The 15,881-nt window shown below is 35.4% G+C and overlaps 1 protein-coding gene across 1 annotated transcript in view; it reads right to left on the bottom strand.

Annotated features, from left to right (window-relative positions):
• The window catches only part of ADGB (androglobin), a 100,875-nt gene that overhangs the window by 18,802 nt on the left and 66,192 nt on the right, over positions 1-15,881 (bottom strand). The window contains exons 26-28 of the mRNA XM_014950504.1: positions 11,314-11,501; positions 7,523-7,707; positions 244-440 (exon numbers count right to left, since the gene is read on the bottom strand). Of these exons, the coding sequence (XP_014805990.1) occupies positions 244-440; positions 7,523-7,707; positions 11,314-11,501 (570 nt within the window). The remainder of the gene's footprint in view (positions 1-243; positions 441-7,522; positions 7,708-11,313; positions 11,502-15,881) is intronic.

The following is a 15,881-nucleotide window of genomic DNA, read 5'->3' as shown; positions in this document are numbered from 1 at the left end:
CCCTTCTTTGTACTACTTTGAATAATCTGGCTTTTGCTTGCTGCAAGATGATGAAAAATGTCAGTGTTTATTTCCAGAAATTCTATGAATTATCAGTATGAGGTAAACAGATCCCTCCAGAAACTATAAGAGAGAAGAATTATCATAGTCAATTTTCTCCCACAGGTACCAAAAGAATTATCAGTACCCCTTCATTGGCTGGGGCCTTTTTTTCGCAAATCTCAATTATTTGGCATCTCTTACTTGTTGTGAGCTTCCACCATTATTTTGAAAGTTTTCCAAGAGTGAAGATTCATCTTCCAGTATAGGTGGACCTTCTCGTACAAGTTCTGGCTTGAGAGGAGCTTTAGTATCCTTTGAAGATGAAACACTTTTTTTTTTGGATCCTCCAGTTTCTGGTCCCTTCTTTGTACTACTTTGAATAATCTGGCTTTTGCTTGCTGCAAGATGATGAAAAATGTCAGTGTTTATTTCCAGAAATTCTATGAATTATCAGTATGAGGTAAACAGATCCCTCCAGAAACTATAAGAGAAAAGAATTATCATAGTCAATTTTCTCATGCTGTATTATGCTCACAAGGTTCCAATTAAAATTATGCTTATTCCAAATACTATCCTGATTTCATTGTACATGCAAGTCACAAATCTCTACAAAGTAAATAATGAGAAATTTGAAAGACTGAATATATAACTGTTGTTACTGTTTGTAAAGCATATAATTTTCCCCTCCCTCAAATCCCACATTTCTTTCCTGTGCAAACCACCACAGCACCATAATATAAATTCCATAATACAGATAGCCCTTTACTCAGTATGATCTCTCTTTCAGCCGACCTAATTTAGTAAGTTTTGTGCACCTATGGAAGGAGAGGTGCATTGGCCACAGTTCTGGCAACTCCTACACTTACAGAAGTCTCTTCTGTCAACCTGAGACAAAGATCATAGCTGACTGAAGTTTAGAAGCAGCCAATCTTGGAAGGAGCTACAGAACCATTTGTGGCCTATCACCTGTCAAGTTAGAACATTGTCTCCTAAGGAAGGAACTAATGTGGAAAAACTGTGAAACCCAGGAATGTGCTAAAGAAAGGGTGTAACAGAAGTGTGTTCATGCCATGTAAACTGCTTTTCATTTCTAAAATCTATGATATTATCTTGCCTGAATCTCTATAGAGAAAGGAAAGATAATTTTAAAACGGAATATCTCATAGAAAATTGAATAAGGGCAAAAGTAACACCTCTGGGGAAGCAGCTTCACCTGTGTTACACTAACAATAGCTGAACCATCAACTGGGAAAGAGGTACAGTTTTCACTTCACTGAGGACAGAAGGCTTCACTTTTCCCAAGGTTTATTGTAGAAGCAAAGGGTGATACTGTATCATTGTAACACTTCAAAAGAAAAACTTGCAGTTTCTTATGTTGACAAAACAGAACTATTAGACCAGATTCAGCAAAATTTACTGGTGGTGTGTCAGCATACAAATGCCAAATAAAAGTTTAAGTGTGCCACTAGAAATTCAAAGGAGCCAGGAAATATTGTTTCTTGTGGAAGTCAAATGCCATGGATCACTCACTATCAGATCTTTCCTCTGCATAAGATAGTGCTTCTTTTTTCCTAAGAAAATCAGTAGAAGTCAGGAAATGAAAACAAGTCCTTGCAGAGATGCTTTCTTCAAGATGTCTCAAACTCCTAATCACAAACTATGAGTTGCTCTTCTGCATGACATTGAGAATCTTTTGCATCTGAGCTATGCCTCTTGCTGTCCCTGTGGTAAGGAAGCCTACGAGAGAAACCTGAAGGAAAACAATATTCAGTTTCTTCTAACCCATTTTTTAGATTGATGCAACTCCCTGGGCATTGTTTTGGAAAAGATCTGCCTAAGTAAGCCCATATCTGTGGAACAGCTTCTCACTCAAGTAGAGCTTGCTGAGCTTTCCAAGTATCAGTTAGCTTCCCGTGCTGTGAAGGTGAGACAAAACTCATAGTGATTAGATTATCAAGGATTTCATCAGAGGGAACCAAAATCTTGAGGCTTTCACTCAACAGAAGGGCATTTAGATGAAGAAATATTATCCAGAAACTAGAATTTTGCATATTCTTTTACATCTGTGGAAAAAACCTGCTACAAAGACACAATTTGGATTCCAAATGGAAGAATAACTACATACAGAAATTTTCCAATCAGGTGATTTCCCTTTAGAGTAACACTTGCAGTATTTGCATGAAAGTTTCTAGCCAGGATGGATCTTACAATGCCTGCCTGAGCACTGTTATCCAAGTGCAAATAATTTACAAAAAGGTACCTTTAAAGCAGTGAGGCCAACTAAATGTACTCCCTCTTGTACTTGAGAGAAGCAAGGTCATCTCCAAGAGGTCTGGTGTCTGGGCTTCAGGAGCTGTGCACTGCCCTGTGAAGGAGCCTACCTCTACCTATCAAGGTAGGTAGGTTTCAAGGGAGGTTGCATTCCTTAAGCTATAATTAGCTTTCATGAATGTCTCACCACCCTACTCCTTTTTCTCCCCTGAATGTGAAGAGCTTAAGTATTGAAAAATTCTATAATGATTTGCCTAGAGGGTGATCCTGCCATGAAGGTCACTCAGCTCAGAATGGTGGAGTCCTCCGTAAGACTCATTCTGCTGTCCTTGCTGGAAAGACGACCTGGAAGAGTTCCCAAAAATGCATACACATCCAAAATAATACTTTTAGCAATCGTCACCAGGTGGTGCTATAACACCAAACTACTTTTCTTTCTCTCTATATATTCTTGGTTTTTCCAAGCAAAGCTCTGACTAGAAGGAACTCCTGCCTACCTTGATTCCAGATTCAAACAAATATCAGAATGAGATTTTGACACTTTGAGATTGGATTGTATCAGACTGTTACTATGGAAAATAAAAGGATTATGAGCAATCACTTGCTATGCTTGTATCAACAAAACAAGTTGTGCTTGTAATGTGTCTATATGTAACTCCTTTATTGGCAAGTCAACGCTTAAGGTCCAAGTCATCTGCTACGTCTCAGAAGAATTAAATATATTCAAAATCAATTGGTTTACTGTAAGTTTTGAGCTAGAAAAGACATTTATAAAACAGCTGTGACTGGAGATGAATTAACAGGTTGTAAGTGGGAAAAGGAGATAATGTTTTATTGGTGATGCTAGCAGAATAATGTCACTTAAGAGTACTTCTGGCAACACAGAGATCAATTCTATGAGAGGCAGAACATATGTGATACTCAATAGCTCTCATATGTGAAGATTGTGTCTTGCTTAACTAATAAATTTGGTGGGGATAGTATAAAAGTGGTTTCTGATTATTCCTATTTTATGAAAGCACACTTTGAGAGAGCTAGAGAACAGTATGAATCTTCTTGTATTGAGTGTCCATTTTAGCAATCCCCACCATCAGTATTTACGGAGATTCCTATATCGTACAGGCCAATCTGTGAGTAGATTCAGACTACGTATAAGGAAACAATTTTTTACAATTTTTTATTATAAGGATTGTGAAACACTGGCACAGGTTGCACAGAGAAGTGGTAGATGCCCCACCCCTGGAAACTTTAAAGGTCAGGTTGGATGGTGCTCTGAGCAACCTGATCTAGTCAAAGATGTCCCTGCTCATTGCAGGGGGGTTGCACCAGATGACCTTTAAAGGTCCCTTCCAACCCAAACTATGATCCTCTAACTTTGTAATTTCCTAATATTTTTGACAATAGTGAAGAAACATGCTTTTACAATGCCATAAATTGCACATACAGACGATCATCAGGTTGGCTAATATGATACTATTATATCGGTTGTGCTGAGCACATTTCATAATCTTTTCATGTAATTTGGATGCTCTGAAAGACTTGGAACATTTAGAGAAAATGCCTTCTTTGTAATATACAGGCTGCATATATATATATAGGAAAAGAACTTGAACGTTAAAGCCACTTGGTCTAGTATTGTAAAAATAATAGTAATAGTAAAAAACCCAACAAACAGTGACAGCTTCACAGTCATTCCTTCTAAATGACAGGTCTCTATACACTCACACACACTTAAATTGCATCAGAATATGCATTTTACCTTCAAATACAGTCTGAAATCATAACACTTTTTTATAATCTCCACTGCTGAATAGGAACCTGATGACAACCTTCCTACTTCCAATCAGTCTAATGTAACAGATATTTTATTGAATGATTCACAATGGATTAAAATAATATGAAATTAGCATAAATTAATTGTATCACAGCACATAAGAATAAGAGATTGAAACCTAATGTGTGTGTCTGATTTCTGAGGATATTTTGTGAAGTTCTCCTCACCTATGCCCCCTACTAGTCTGGCAAAGAGAAGACATACCTTTTAGTTATTCTGCCCCATCCTCTCCCTTGCAATATCTGTTGGAACACATTTCTCTTTTACCTGATTGTGCCTTTTAACTTATTTCAGTGTTCACACTATGATCTTTGCCAACAGGATGCTTTCCTAAGAGAAAGTTTTTCCTTCACTTTACTGAGGGTCACTTGGCAATTTATTTCAAGTATTGTGATGCTGACCCTAATCTCAGCTATTTTATAACTTTCCTGCTTCTATTTCCAGCAGTCTACTATTAAGTTTACTAATCCATTCCCACATTCCAAAAACTGTAACCAAAAATAGCACTTGATTGTTTTGGTAATTAAAAATCATGACAGCTTCTCCATTACTTCCTTTAGAACCACAACTTTGTCATCTAATGAATTAGGCTTTAGGAGCATGGTCTCCATAGTATTTAATTTTACATTTCTGGTAATAACAAGGTGCAATTGAGACAGAAATCAAGATGTTTCATAAAAATGACCAAATTAGTTATATTTCCCACACAGCATTGGAAAACTAAATTTAGATAAAAATTTAGATAAAATTTTCTAAAGGATCATGGTAGAAAACTAAACTTCAAAACAGCAGAGCTGAGTGCATGAAATATGATGCTATTTTGGGCTTTACAGAAGCAATAATCCAGTATTTGAACAATTTGTCTTTGCCTCCGGTTCTGAATATGCTCAAACAGACAGAAACTGATTGATTTAGAAGACTCATTGTTTAAAAGTCTTCATAAAAGGACCAAAGACTTTAGTATCTTACAACATTGATATTTAGTGGAGTCCATGGACAGTACAGTAGCTGACTTAGCTTATAAACAACTGATTTAAGAAAATTTGTAATGCTTATGAAGAATTTTCAAAACGTAACCCATAGATATAATGAAAAATTCAAAATAATGAACAATCTTACAAATAAAATGGAAACAACTTGATTAAGAAATGAAGTGCACAGAAAACAGGGAAACAAATTAAGATTATGGAAGAAATTAAGATGGCATGGCAGTAGCATCTAACGTCTATTACATACAAGTGTAGCAGAAGTAGGTAGATGGTACTTCATTTGTTGTTAAAATTACTGGCGCAGTACTGGGACAGTTGCTGAAAATATGCCTAAGAATTACGTACCTCATTCAGCTGTATTTATTGTTTCTGAACAGTAAAATTAAACAGCACTTCAAAATCAAATGTCAATCAACTGTCCAAGTACTTTCAGATGACAAAATTTTCATTCCAATTTTGGTTTAGTTGCTTTGTGGTCCAGACCCAATTTTATCAAACAATAAAAATGCCAGTAGCAAGCAGCTAATATTGTCTGACAGGAGCTCTTAAGTACTGAGTTTGGCAAAACTCTAACTTCTGAAAGCCTGGAAGTAAAGCACGGAAGAGGAAGACTAGATAACCTAACTCTGCCCTCTACTGTGTGCAGGAAGTTATCTCACTACATCACAGGGGAAAGATGGCAGAGCATCGCCACAGTCTCAAGCCGAAGGCTCTCTCTAGTAAGTCCATTTCTAAATGAATACCTGTTTAGTTGGACAGCACATCCAAGGAAACTGGAATATTTGTGTATCATTAAGAGAAAACCAAACCATATGTCTTAACTACTAACCGGTATCACAGGATCATAGGAGGTTGAGTGGTTGTGGCAGAGGCTGGAAGACACCTCTGAAGATCATTTAGTTCAAGTCCACTGCAAAAAGCAGGGTCAGCTAGGGCAGGTTGCTCATGGCCAGGTCCAGCTAGGTTTTGATTATCTCCAAGGATGAAAACTCCAAAATCTCTCTGGGCAACCTGTTCCAATGTTTGACACCCTGAGAGTAAAAATGACACAAACCAAACCCCAAAACCAAACAAACCTCCTTCTCCAAATCACCCTTTCTAATGCCTAAATTGTATTTTCTATATTTCAGTTTGTGCCCATTGCCTTTTGTCTTGTCACTGATTGCCACTGAAAAGAGTTAATTTTCTACACCTCACTGCCCCTTCCCCCAGTATTTATATGCTGTCAGCCTTGGTCATACAGTAGATTCAGTATAGTAATTTGCTGCACTACTAAGAATCAGTTTTAACTGATGCCAGGTGGACTTCTGTTAGGTACAATCACTAGCTTCAAAGTACTTTGAGAAAATACATGAATTTTAGCATATTTATGAAACTGGCTCTCATCTTTAACAAAAGCTGAGCTGATAAGACTGCAATGTAATGAGTGGCAATAAACTAAAAAAAAAAAGAAAAAAGAAAATTAATTTTGAGCAAATAAACTTCTCAGATTCAACTGCTCAGCCAAAAAATAAGTGAGGTGTTTGCTGTAACTTTCAAATAAATTTCTCTCGAAAGAAATTTTGTTTGGATTTGTGTATTCCCATAAGGGGTAATTTTTTCTTGGTATTTCAGTTGCTATTATAAAGAATTGAAAATAGCATAATGGGTATTTATAAGCTTTGCAAGTCTGGGGCAAGTAGCTCTTCCTTCAGTGTCTTCTGTTTCCATCAATATCATTGTGAAGCTGTAGCAGAGGCAGAGTCAAAAACTGAGTTTTTTTTCCTTAAGGATAAATATGGTATCGTTTATACAAGAGTCTTTTTCCTCGTACTCTGAAGCTCATATGATGGATGATAAGCCAATAAAACGTGGGCTTCTGCTAAAAGTAGTGATGCTTAATATGGCGCATTTAAACCATAAGGCTTACCATAAGGTGCATTTAATCCATCTCTAAATTATCAACCGTGTTTCATGGTCTAGGTATCAGTTTTCTAAAAGCCAAATTTTTTTGGACATTAACATCAAAAACATAAAGGCAAGATCTTGAAAATAAAACATATTTCAATTCTCAAGGGCAAGACAAGCATATGCATAAAATTTTCAGAACTGAGAATTTTCCAGAATAATCTTTACTTAGTTACAAAACAAAACCAAAAGGCAGAGGAAGAAAATGACACTGGACATCTTATTTCAGTCAATCTTTTTGGTATCTTTCCTCATTACTGAGGACCAAAAGCTCCTGTTCATTGCTCAAAAATGTAGCTAATTTCACTCAATCCCAAAGTAATTATGAATTCATGCAAAAAGTTGGAAAAAATAATATTTTCTGTAATTACCTGAAGTTACCATAAGAATGCATATCGCTCAGTGAATAAAATTATCAAATACAGAACACAATACTTACCCTGGGAACTTGAAAGTGTCTCATTACTCAAGAAATTAAAAGCAGGGATGACTGCATGTCCCTTTCCAGTGACACTCACAATTTCTTCCTCATTATCTAGGACTTGTAGTTTAATGAACACATCTGATTTAGAGGTTTGTGCCTGCACTGTAGCAATATGTGAGGCTGTGACTTTCACAAAATACCTGAAGGGGAAGAAAAAATTATAGCAATATAACCAACTATGCCAGATCATTGTTTTTTAGGAAAGCATCTAAACATTGTGCTGACCTGGAAATGAACACTTAAAATTGAGTTTACAGTCAATGGTTTTCCTGCAATCTAATGGACAAAGCTTCCTGCAGTGAAGTTTAGTGCAGTGAATCTATGATCAAAGTGCTGCTGCAAAAAAGGGGTGATCTTGCCATTTCTTTTTTCCACTGCCTTATCAAACGGCAGTGATAATTTACATTTCCCCTCCTGCTGTACTAGTGTTTGTTAAAAAACGTGGTTAGCCAGATGAGGGAACCATTTCAATTAAAAAGTAACCGAGCAAAAGGAAAAGAAGAAAGATTTACTTTCAAAAGAGTTCTCATTTGACAGCAGCTTCTAGTCTAATGAACTTAAAAGACTGTGGAATTAACAGACTGTAGAATCAGAGTACTAGGATGAAAATGAAACATTTATGTTTTTTTGCAACTCGTAACTTTCTATGTTATTTGTTTTGTGTCCATAAATTCATTTTTTTTTAAAAGATTGGCAACATCAGAGAGGAAAAAGAAAAACAAACCACCAAACTCATCAAGAAAGAGCCTACAGAATTTGAGTGCATTTGTTATATTTCGATTACATGCCTTCTTCATTTATATTGACCCTGATTCCTCATGACACAATTTTCAGGTCAAGATAAATTGTTCTAGAAATAACTTTCAAAATATATACATGTAATTAGCTCTAACCACGGGGCCTGCTTAAGTGCAGCATGCAGTCCTTTGTGTAAAAACTTAAGCATACTCATTAGGGGTCAGTTATGAACTCAAACTCTACTAGAATAAACTGATTTTAATAAACTTTAATCAATTAAAAAAGGATTAATAAAAATTAAATTGTCATATTTTTATTAAATATGTTATCCTAAAGTAATCGGCATGCTAAAATAGAAAGTATATAAATTCTGCCAACACTGCAAGATGGAAATTGGTATTATCTATCAGGAAAGAAAGTTTATTTCTGGATTTTATTTAAAGCTTTACCTGAACTTTATTTCTCCTCCCCACCTGCAAAATGTCAAATTTAACTCATATTTAACCCCCACAAAATATTATGGAATTTCAGTAATTGACATAGGAATAATATTTCAAGATCAAGACTGCAGAAATGCAAAATGCCGTTATTACAATTTTAAGGTTATAGTCTGTGTGCTTCATACCTGTTCTTCATTTAACAGTGGCAATATTTCAGAAAATAACACTTTCATAAATGCAATGTTAAATTTGGTACTGCACATTAACGGCTCATAAAATTCAGATATTTGCTTTAATACCTAAGAGAGAGGAAATAATATATTTCTCTGTCAGAGATGGTCCATAGAAAAAGCAGAATTTAAACATTCTTCTCTCAATATTTACCTGAACATTACATGCTTGTTATTGGGTATGTAATACTCTTGAATTTCTTTAGTAGAATAGACACTATTTACAGCCTCACGATTGAGAAATGGGAGTGGCCTACGAGAACCAATGAGCCGAAGCCTCCATTTTCCAGCTGCTAAAGGTAGGTCACCAGTACGTGCTTCAGCCATAAATGTGTATCCTTTCTGAAAGAAGAAGATAAATAATTTTCGCTTGGAAATGACACTACTCAAAATGTACTCTACGGCAACATGCAACAGAGTTTTTGTCCATGTTAGACATCAATGTAATGTGACGGTGTACTACCCCCCAACCCCAACCTGACCTTTATCTCCTGTAACCCTGCCCAAGTGGTAACTACACGTGGTGGTCACAATGGGTGCATCCAGTCATGATGTCTGTAACTGGCTCAACATGGTTTTGGAGAGACAGATAACAACACAATAGCCAAGGGCTAACTTGAGCAATGTGCCCACGTAACCACAATGCTGGTACTGTGGTTGATATGCAAATATGACTACAGGTCAACCATTTCATTTATTTATTTATTCCCATAAATAGTGAACAGCCCAGGAGCCCTTTGAGCTCTCCTGCATGGCATTAGGCTGCACGCCGGGATCTCCCCTTGAGTAGGGATGTCTGTCAAGGTTACTTCTCAAGATTATGAGGTTTCTGACTTGTAGTTTAATGAACACATCTGATTTAGAGGTTTGTGCCTGCACTGTAGCAATATGTGAGGCTGTGACTTTCACAAAATACCTGAAGGGGAAGAAAAAATTATAGCAATATAACCAACTATGCCAGATCATTGTTTTTTAGGAAAGCATCTAAACATTGTGCTGACCTGGAAATGAACACTTAAAATTGAGTTTACAGTCAATGGTTTTCCTGCAATCTAATGGACAAAGCTTCCTGCAGTGAAGTTTAGTGCAGTGAATCTATGATCAAAGTGCTGCTGCAAAAAAGGGGTGATCTTGCCATTTCTTTTTTCCACTGCCTTATCAAACGGCAGTGATAATTTACATTTCCCCTCCTGCTGTACTAGTGTTTGTTAAAAAACGTGGTTAGCCAGATGAGGGAACCATTTCAATTAAAAAGTAACCGAGCAAAAGGAAAAGAAGAAAGATTTACTTTCAAAAGAGTTCTCATTTGACAGCAGCTTCTAGTCTAATGAACTTAAAAGACTGTGGAATTAACAGACTGTAGAATCAGAGTACTAGGATGAAAATGAAACATTTATGTTTTTTTGCAACTCGTAACTTTCTATGTTATTTGTTTTGTGTCCATAAATTCATTTTTTTTTAAAAGATTGGCAACATCAGAGAGGAAAAAGAAAAACAAACCACCAAACTCATCAAGAAAGAGCCTACAGAATTTGAGTGCATTTGTTATATTTCGATTACATGCCTTCTTCATTTATATTGACCCTGATTCCTCATGACACAATTTTCAGGTCAAGATAAATTGTTCTAGAAATAACTTTCAAAATATATACATGTAATTAGCTCTAACCACGGGGCCTGCTTAAGTGCAGCATGCAGTCCTTTGTGTAAAAACTTAAGCATACTCATTAGGGGTCAGTTATGAACTCAAACTCTACTAGAATAAACTGATTTTAATAAACTTTAATCAATTAAAAAAGGATTAATAAAAATTAAATTGTCATATTTTTATTAAATATGTTATCCTAAAGTAATCGGCATGCTAAAATAGAAAGTATATAAATTCTGCCAACACTGCAAGATGGAAATTGGTATTATCTATCAGGAAAGAAAGTTTATTTCTGGATTTTATTTAAAGCTTTACCTGAACTTTATTTCTCCTCCCCACCTGCAAAATGTCAAATTTAACTCATATTTAACCCCCACAAAATATTATGGAATTTCAGTAATTGACATAGGAATAATATTTCAAGATCAAGACTGCAGAAATGCAAAATGCCGTTATTACAATTTTAAGGTTATAGTCTGTGTGCTTCATACCTGTTCTTCATTTAACAGTGGCAATATTTCAGAAAATAACACTTTCATAAATGCAATGTTAAATTTGGTACTGCACATTAACGGCTCATAAAATTCAGATATTTGCTTTAATACCTAAGAGAGAGGAAATAATATATTTCTCTGTCAGAGATGGTCCATAGAAAAAGCAGAATTTAAACATTCTTCTCTCAATATTTACCTGAACATTACATGCTTGTTATTGGGTATGTAATACTCTTGAATTTCTTTAGTAGAATAGACACTATTTACAGCCTCACGATTGAGAAATGGGAGTGGCCTACGAGAACCAATGAGCCGAAGCCTCCATTTTCCAGCTGCTAAAGGTAGGTCACCAGTACGTGCTTCAGCCATAAATGTGTATCCTTTCTGAAAGAAGAAGATAAATAATTTTCGCTTGGAAATGACACTACTCAAAATGTACTCTACGGCAACATGCAACAGAGTTTTTGTCCATGTTAGACATCAATGTAATGTGACGGTGTACTACCCCCCAACCCCAACCTGACCTTTATCTCCTGTAACCCTGCCCAAGTGGTAACTACACGTGGTGGTCACAATGGGTGCATCCAGTCATGATGTCTGTAACTGGCTCAACATGGTTTTGGAGAGACAGATAACAACACAATAGCCAAGGGCTAACTTGAGCAATGTGCCCACGTAACCACAATGCTGGTACTGTGGTTGATATGCAAATATGACTACAGGTCAACCATTTCATTTATTTATTTATTCCCATAAATAGTGAACAGCCCAGGAGCCCTTTGAGCTCTCCTGCATGGCATTAGGCTGCACGCCGGGATCTCCCCTTGAGTAGGGATGTCTGTCAAGGTTACTTCTCAAGATTATGAGGTTTCTTTGCTGCAACAGATCCTCAGTAAGTGACTAACAGCATGCTAAACTTTGAAATCTTAACTAAGTGATATAAAGGACTGTGCATATATAATCCTCTAGACATAATCTGTTGACCAAGTCTGGGACTAGGAATGGATCCAGCTGCACCTGGACTCCTCTCTGAGAAGGAGTTTAGAAAGCAAGGGGGTCCTTTCTGAACCTCATAGCTCAACAGGAGGGTCTCCCTGACAGTTCTGACCGACCCTGTCCTCTATGCAGTAAATAACCAAGTGTGCCTTGTCATCAAATTTTGTTAAAACACTGTCATATTTACTATCAAACTTTGTTAAATCCCTGTTTTATATCAATAAATGTACCACAGTTCTCTCTACTATCAAAGTCCAACTCTCCATCTGCAATATGTGATAAGATGTCCTTCATAAGCAGGAAGGACTATATCGTCCTAATACTATTGAAAAATATAGCAGTCTATAGTCTAATTTATGGAACATCCCATATTACAGGAATTTGTATCTCACAAAAAATTACATAGCAAATCAAATCTGATATCATCTGACTTCAAAGTTGACCTTATTTTTAAGGGCGGATATAATCAAATTCCTGAGGTCACTTTCTAACCAAATAATTTGATGATTCAAAGTTGTTTAATAAAGTCTAATTGCACAAATACTAATGGTTCTTACTCTTTTATTTAAGCATTGCAGAACTCTAGTATGAAAAGTCTTCTTATACCATGACTAAAGTTCAGTAAAACATATTTATTCAATATATTTTCTTGCTTTGTACGTAATACTACTGTGTCAATAGCTCCCAGACAAAACACATCTATATAACCCTGGATTCAATAGTAGTTCAATAGTAACATTACTATTTTTTTTCTTGTATAATCAGTAGCAATAGTATCAATCAAAGTCTTTTCATTGGGTTCAAAATATTTTTTCCCTCTTGATATCCGACCAAAACTATATGTGGTGGTGGTGACAGCAGCAATAGTCATAGTAGTAGATATAATGAAGAAAGACTTAAAACTGCAGAAACCAAGAACTTTCACTCCAAGCACCGAAACAATCACATTAAATTTCTACTCAACTATTGTTGGGAAACATCTGGCCTCTATGCCAGATTTGAGGAAGATGTGTATTTTAAAGTGTTGATGTATTTGAAAACTGCACAACAATTTCGAGATTATAGATACTTTTAACTCCAAAGGTGACCACAGCTAAAGAGAAGGAAACTAATATTTTGGCAAATCACGTACAAGACATTTAGCAAAAGCTAGCAGCCCTCACACATATGAAAGCAAACTTAGATAAAAATAAAATGTAAACATGAAAATAACTACATTCACTGGTAAACCAAAGATTTTAAAATGTCCCTTCGTGCTGTGGGCATTGTGAAACCATGTGTGAATGCAATTTACTGCATGGAAATTCAGAGATCAGATTTATTCTCTCTTCAAATCTGAGGTTAAACTAATATTGCCCCTACTTTTAATAACATCATTTCAAGTATAACATTAAATGTCAGGATATTAATCTTACTTTTATTAAAATGTTGATTTAAGAAAAAAATACTTCTAGTATTAGAAAAATCAAATACAAAATTACTTAAAAATGCAACACAATTAATAATCCTATTGCAGCTTTATCTGCTCTTTAGGAATTCTGAGGAGAGGAATATGAGAAAACAGAACATAACTCAAAAGGTTTCAAAATTAGAATTTATTTTGTATTTGAAAAAAGAAGACATATGAATACCAGTATTTGAAAGACAGGGGCTGGAAAAAGGAAAATGAGTGCAATGGCCAACTGCAATGTAACAGAGGAACTCAGGATTAAGTACCTTCTTCAAATTCTCCAAACTATCCATACCAACTTGCTATTTCAATCATTAAAATTTCATGACAGCCAGATATTCAAGTGCTATCTGACACCATGGTGCACATGAGAAAAACACTTTCAGTTGTATACCTATTTATAAAGAAAGGTTATACAATATAAACATGCAGAAAATCTAGACTTAAGATTAAAAAATTGTTTGAGTGGGCACTCCCTGAATACTATAAGCAAGTAGAAAGCACAGTTACTGAATTTTGTGGCTAGTAGGAATACAGAGTAACCATCAGAAATTTTTATTGAGAAATAAGCAAATAGATCTAGCCAACACCATAAGACTTATGTGTTTTTCTAAGAAACTTTTGAGAAGTTTTATTACCTACTTACATATCTTGTTAAAGTTCACTATCTCTAGAATCAGAAAGGGTTGTTTTCTAATATACCACCTAAACTATTTTTTTTGTAAAATAAGATGATTTCCTTATGTACTTCTATGACTGGTCAAGAAAATAACTGATCAGTGTCCTTGCTTAAATACACTTCTATTTTCTAGACTAAATATGCTGTTAGTCATGATTTCTTAACCTCTTATCTTCGTTGGTCAGATGAGGCCTGAGAAATGTTTCTCTTTATCCTTTTCTACAATCTGTTAAAAAAGACTTGTGAATGATAGAGTAGAATTAAAAACCAAACCCAACTCCATCCATCTGTAGAAAACATTACCACTGAAGAAGAACATTTAATGCAGAAAAAAAAAAACCTAAATATTGCAAAGCAAGCAGCCAATTTCTATCTAGATTGTAATGTCTGCAGAAAGAAGACAGACATTATTGCTAGTGTGCAGATTTTGTCCTTATTGTCAGTCATTCTGAAATGAGCTATAATGCATTCCAGGAATGTCTCAGCAGCAGAACAACAATATCTGTTGATAGGATTTCTTTTTAGCTGTGTCGTAAATTGCTGATTTGTAGTTTTGAAGAACAACAACTAACTAGTAGATTTATTTAAAAAGGAAAAAAAAGATTGGACTTTTTCTGTATTAATATTGACAGTTAGGAATTCAGACATACTGTATAATTTCTTGCTTGATTTATTACATCATTGACTATTTTTTACAAAATACTGTTAAAAAGAAAGGTAAGAGATTAAAATGATACCACTGTCTTCTGTGTTTCATAATATTTGCATAATGTCTTGTCAAAACATCAATAGAGCTTTCAATGGTTTTTGTGGGCCCACTGAAACATTAATGAATCATTTACAAATATAAAACAAGCTCAATTGTGCAGTATAAAGTCATATTTTTACCGAGAAAGTTGGTAGCAGTGATTAAGAAATGTAGTAAGAACAAGTCGAAAAGTACAGCATACCCACACAATTCTGTTTTAATACTCTTAAGCCAAAATCACTCTTTACTGATATTAACCATGTTTAATATTTTAAAATGTAAGTCATGAGTTTAGAGGATAATAACAAAAATGACTGATTGAAGTGGAGACTTCTTCAATAAGGAAGGACAGGAAAAAAAATAAGAATGGCCATTTTCATTAGTTAATGATAGAATCACTGAGGCCACGGTGCTGTGCCCATAAAAAAGCATATTATGGAACGTACAAGGTGGGGTAGCACATAGCAAAACAAGCATTTTTAATATTAAAATCACTGCACTGCACAAAATGTTGGTAAGATCTGGTTTGGAATATTGTGTACAGTTTTGGACATCTTTATTCAAGAAAGTTATGTTAAATGGGAGGAGGCCTGAAAAAGAATTAGTAAAATCAAGGAAATGAGAAGCTGACCTTACAAGACAGAAGTAGGCAGTTGTACCCTGCTAAGCAGAATAAATGCTGAGAAGAGACCTGAAATAAATCTGAAGTCGTGATTGTTCTTTCCACAACTCATCACTTTTCTGAAAAGCAGTAAGTAGTGTTCACCACTAAGATTTCTTTTTTGCATCCTGCCACTTGCCATTGTTGGATTCCAAACTGATTTTTTTCTGTCTGGTGGGATCCACAGCCCATCTCTAAGGATTCCGAATTAGTTTTGAGAGCTTGAAGAG

Source organism: Calidris pugnax, unplaced genomic scaffold (assembly GCF_001431845.1).
Source record: "Calidris pugnax isolate Ruff unplaced genomic scaffold, ASM143184v1 scaffold24, whole genome shotgun sequence".
In the NCBI taxonomy this organism is placed as follows: domain Eukaryota; kingdom Metazoa; phylum Chordata; class Aves; order Charadriiformes; family Scolopacidae; genus Calidris; species Calidris pugnax.
Note: the sequence above shows the minus strand (reverse complement) of the source record. Positions and strands in the feature narration are given on the sequence as shown.